Source organism: Elephantulus edwardii, unplaced genomic scaffold (assembly GCF_000299155.1).
Source record: "Elephantulus edwardii isolate Elephantulus edwardi_28Jun2011 unplaced genomic scaffold, EleEdw1.0 scaffold00261, whole genome shotgun sequence".
NCBI classification, from domain to species: Eukaryota; Metazoa; Chordata; class Mammalia; order Macroscelidea; family Macroscelididae; genus Elephantulus; species Elephantulus edwardii.
Genome location: NW_006400011.1, coordinates 3,865,178 through 3,867,943, shown reverse-complemented (window position 1 = coordinate 3,867,943; position 2,766 = coordinate 3,865,178). Strand labels below are relative to the sequence as shown.

General features: G+C 44.8%; 1 protein-coding gene across 1 annotated transcript in view; it reads right to left on the bottom strand.

Moving 5' to 3' along the window:
- LOC102874291 (chromosome unknown open reading frame, human C1orf158) overlaps nucleotides 1–1,222 on the bottom strand; it is a 5,034-nt gene extending 3,812 nt beyond the window's left edge. Inside the window, exon 1 of the mRNA XM_006899570.1 lies at nucleotides 1,112–1,222. Coding sequence (XP_006899632.1) covers nucleotides 1,112–1,222 — 111 coding nt within the window. The remainder of the gene's footprint in view (nucleotides 1–1,111) is intronic.
- Nucleotides 1,223–2,766: the final 1,544 nt, after the last annotated feature.

Sequence of the window (2,766 nt, the reverse complement as noted above, 5' to 3'; positions counted from 1 at the left end):
GAGAGAGAGAGAGAGAGAGAGAGAGAGAGAGAGAGAGAGAGAGAGAAAACATGTAGGCTCAATTTTGCTTCCCAAGCTCAGGCTTCAGAGGCTGAGGCCTCCACCCAGGACTTCTCAGAGGAGCCTTGATTACAGCCACTTCCAGCCTCTGTTACCTGTTTCTTTTCTCATCTTCTCTCAACCCACTCTTCTCTCTCCTGTTTGCCTCCTCTCCTCCTTCTGCTTTTTCTTCCAATTCTTTAAGCTATCCCCTGTAGGTTGGTGATGACCCATAACATCCCTGGAGACAGGTTTACCCACAGGAGCCTCAAGGGACTGCTCAGTCACCTTCTTTTATCCTTGTTGCCCTTGAAACTTCCCTTACACAACCTGTCCCCTAACAGGTGTGCCAGGGAGAACAATAGCTGCAGGCCATCTCCAGCCAGAGTAGGGGTCAGTGCTATTGTTTCCAGGCCACAAGCCTCCTAGGGTTTTCAGAACATTCTCCTCCTCTTACTCCCTCACCCTCTTTCTCTTGCCCATTTTCCAGGTACACAAAAGGCTACCCAGATGTCTTGGCACATAAGGGCAGACTTGTTAGCCACAGATGAAAAGACTCAATTTGAAGCAGGTCACTCAAGGTATTTTCTTTACAGTACAGAGAGTTGCCATGAGCCTATTTTCTCCAATTGGAAAATAAAAATTTAAATACATGACAGGGCTGGGTTTGGAAACCATGCGTGAGAGGAGCAGCCTAACCTGTATGCTAAGGTAGGGAGGGGCCTCGCCTGATTATGCAGGTGCTGTGCTCCTGAAGGACCAGGTCAGAAATGAGTGCATCAGCGTATGGAAGAGTTGGAACAAGGAACATCTGGACACTAGAAACTCTCCACTGAGGACGATCCTGAAAGGCACAGCCCACTTGGCACCTTGGTTATGGTATTTTCAAGATACAGTGAAAAACTGGGGTCATGGCTTGAACAGGACTCCGTGAGTTGGGAACAGAGACCATGTGATACATTCCCAAGGTGTATTCCCAGCCATCTGTGGCCTTTGAGTTGGAAACTTTCCCCTCTCCTTCCCCTGCCAGCCCCGATCCACACACTCTAACCCCCTTCCTGTCTCTCCTTACCTTCTTTCTCTCTTCCACCCAGTTCCCGACAAGCACTCGAGTGGAATACTTGGGCTCTATGTGCCAGCTGGGAGTGGAGTGGGACTGTGGATCCACTGCTGTAGTTAACATGGCCAGGGCTCTTCCAGGTCCCTTGAGGCACTTCAGTGTTTCTATGGTGTGGTCAACTTTGGGAGTCCTTATTACCCAGCTGCCCTCTTAAATGGGCAAAAGATGCCTTGCTAATGTTAGGAACAAATGGCTCTGAGAGTTCACTTTGGGCCTCCAAGGGAGAGTTGCAGTGAGCTTGGATTCCCTATTGTTGACAGTCTCCATAGTGACAGACTCTGAGTATGAATGAACACTCTCCTTAAGGGAACGGTTGATTCAGCAGGAACCAGACTGAGCCAATGAAAACAAATCGAACCAACCACCACCACTACCATATCACAGACCTCAAGGACCTGGATTTCCCTATTGTTGCCCCAAAGAGACATTGTCTTTTCTACATTTTCACAGTCAAGGTCAGTTGAACTGATCTTATTCTGTTACTGTGTGAGGAGTCCTGATGTCTAAGCCAAACGTAAGATAATCACTCACATTAACTACTTTAGTCCTTATAGCAGTTCTATGGACCAGGTTCTTACTGTACCCATTTTGTAGATGAGGGCACCAAAGCTAAGGGAGATTAAGTAGCTGCCAAAAATCATACAGCTGCTGCATGGGGAGCTAGGGTGAAATTTGAGTGATTAATTATTATTTTTTCTTTTTTTTTTGAGTGATTAATTCTTAAACCATTGATCTCCACTGCCCTTTTGCCCATTGCCTAAGGAGCTTCCACTAAGAATCCCATCTTTGTGATCACACAGATACACTACTGTTCATTGGTCACTCAGTCTCCAGCCATTCATCCTACCAACATCATTACCAAGCTCTGAGCTAGAGGCTAGCTATATCATCCAGGAAGATTGAGGTCCATCCTCAAGGAGTGCGGAGTCTTTACCTTTCTACTGATTAAGTAAAAACTCAGGAGGCACCAAAATCCTCAGAGGGAGCTGGTCCAAGAAATTGTAGATCATCCATGAAATTAAAAATACTATATAACTGTTGAAAAAAAAATACTGAATTTGGCTGACACTTGTATTATATAGTCAAGTTAAAGAAGCAGAAACATGCATGATATATACTCTTTCTTGCCACAAATGAAGACGTCCCATTTCAATGGGGCCAGCTAAGGAAAAGAGAAGTGTTTTTCCTATAGGCATTAAGTAAAAGTAAAGGAAGTTTACTCTATCTTGAAAGTAAACACGTGGCAGAGAAAAAGCCATGGATTAAGAGTGAGACAGCAAATCAAACCTCCCATGGGCAGGAATCACAACCTGGACAGAGCAAGGACCAAGAAGAGCTGTTCTTCCAACCTGGGCGCGGGGAGCCACGTGCTAGTATAATTCCACTTTTAACCTGTTATAAAACTGGAAGGAGCTCTGATGGCACAGTGCTTAATATAAGACAGGGTTCAGATTTGTTGTTCAAAGGGGCACTATGAGTTGTACTTGTCTCAACATCACCTAACAACAATAAGAAATTATCAGATTATCGGTTGGAAAGTGAAGTAGTGCAACCACTGTGGAAAACAATTTGGTATTTCTTCAAAATGTTAAATTTAGAATTACAAG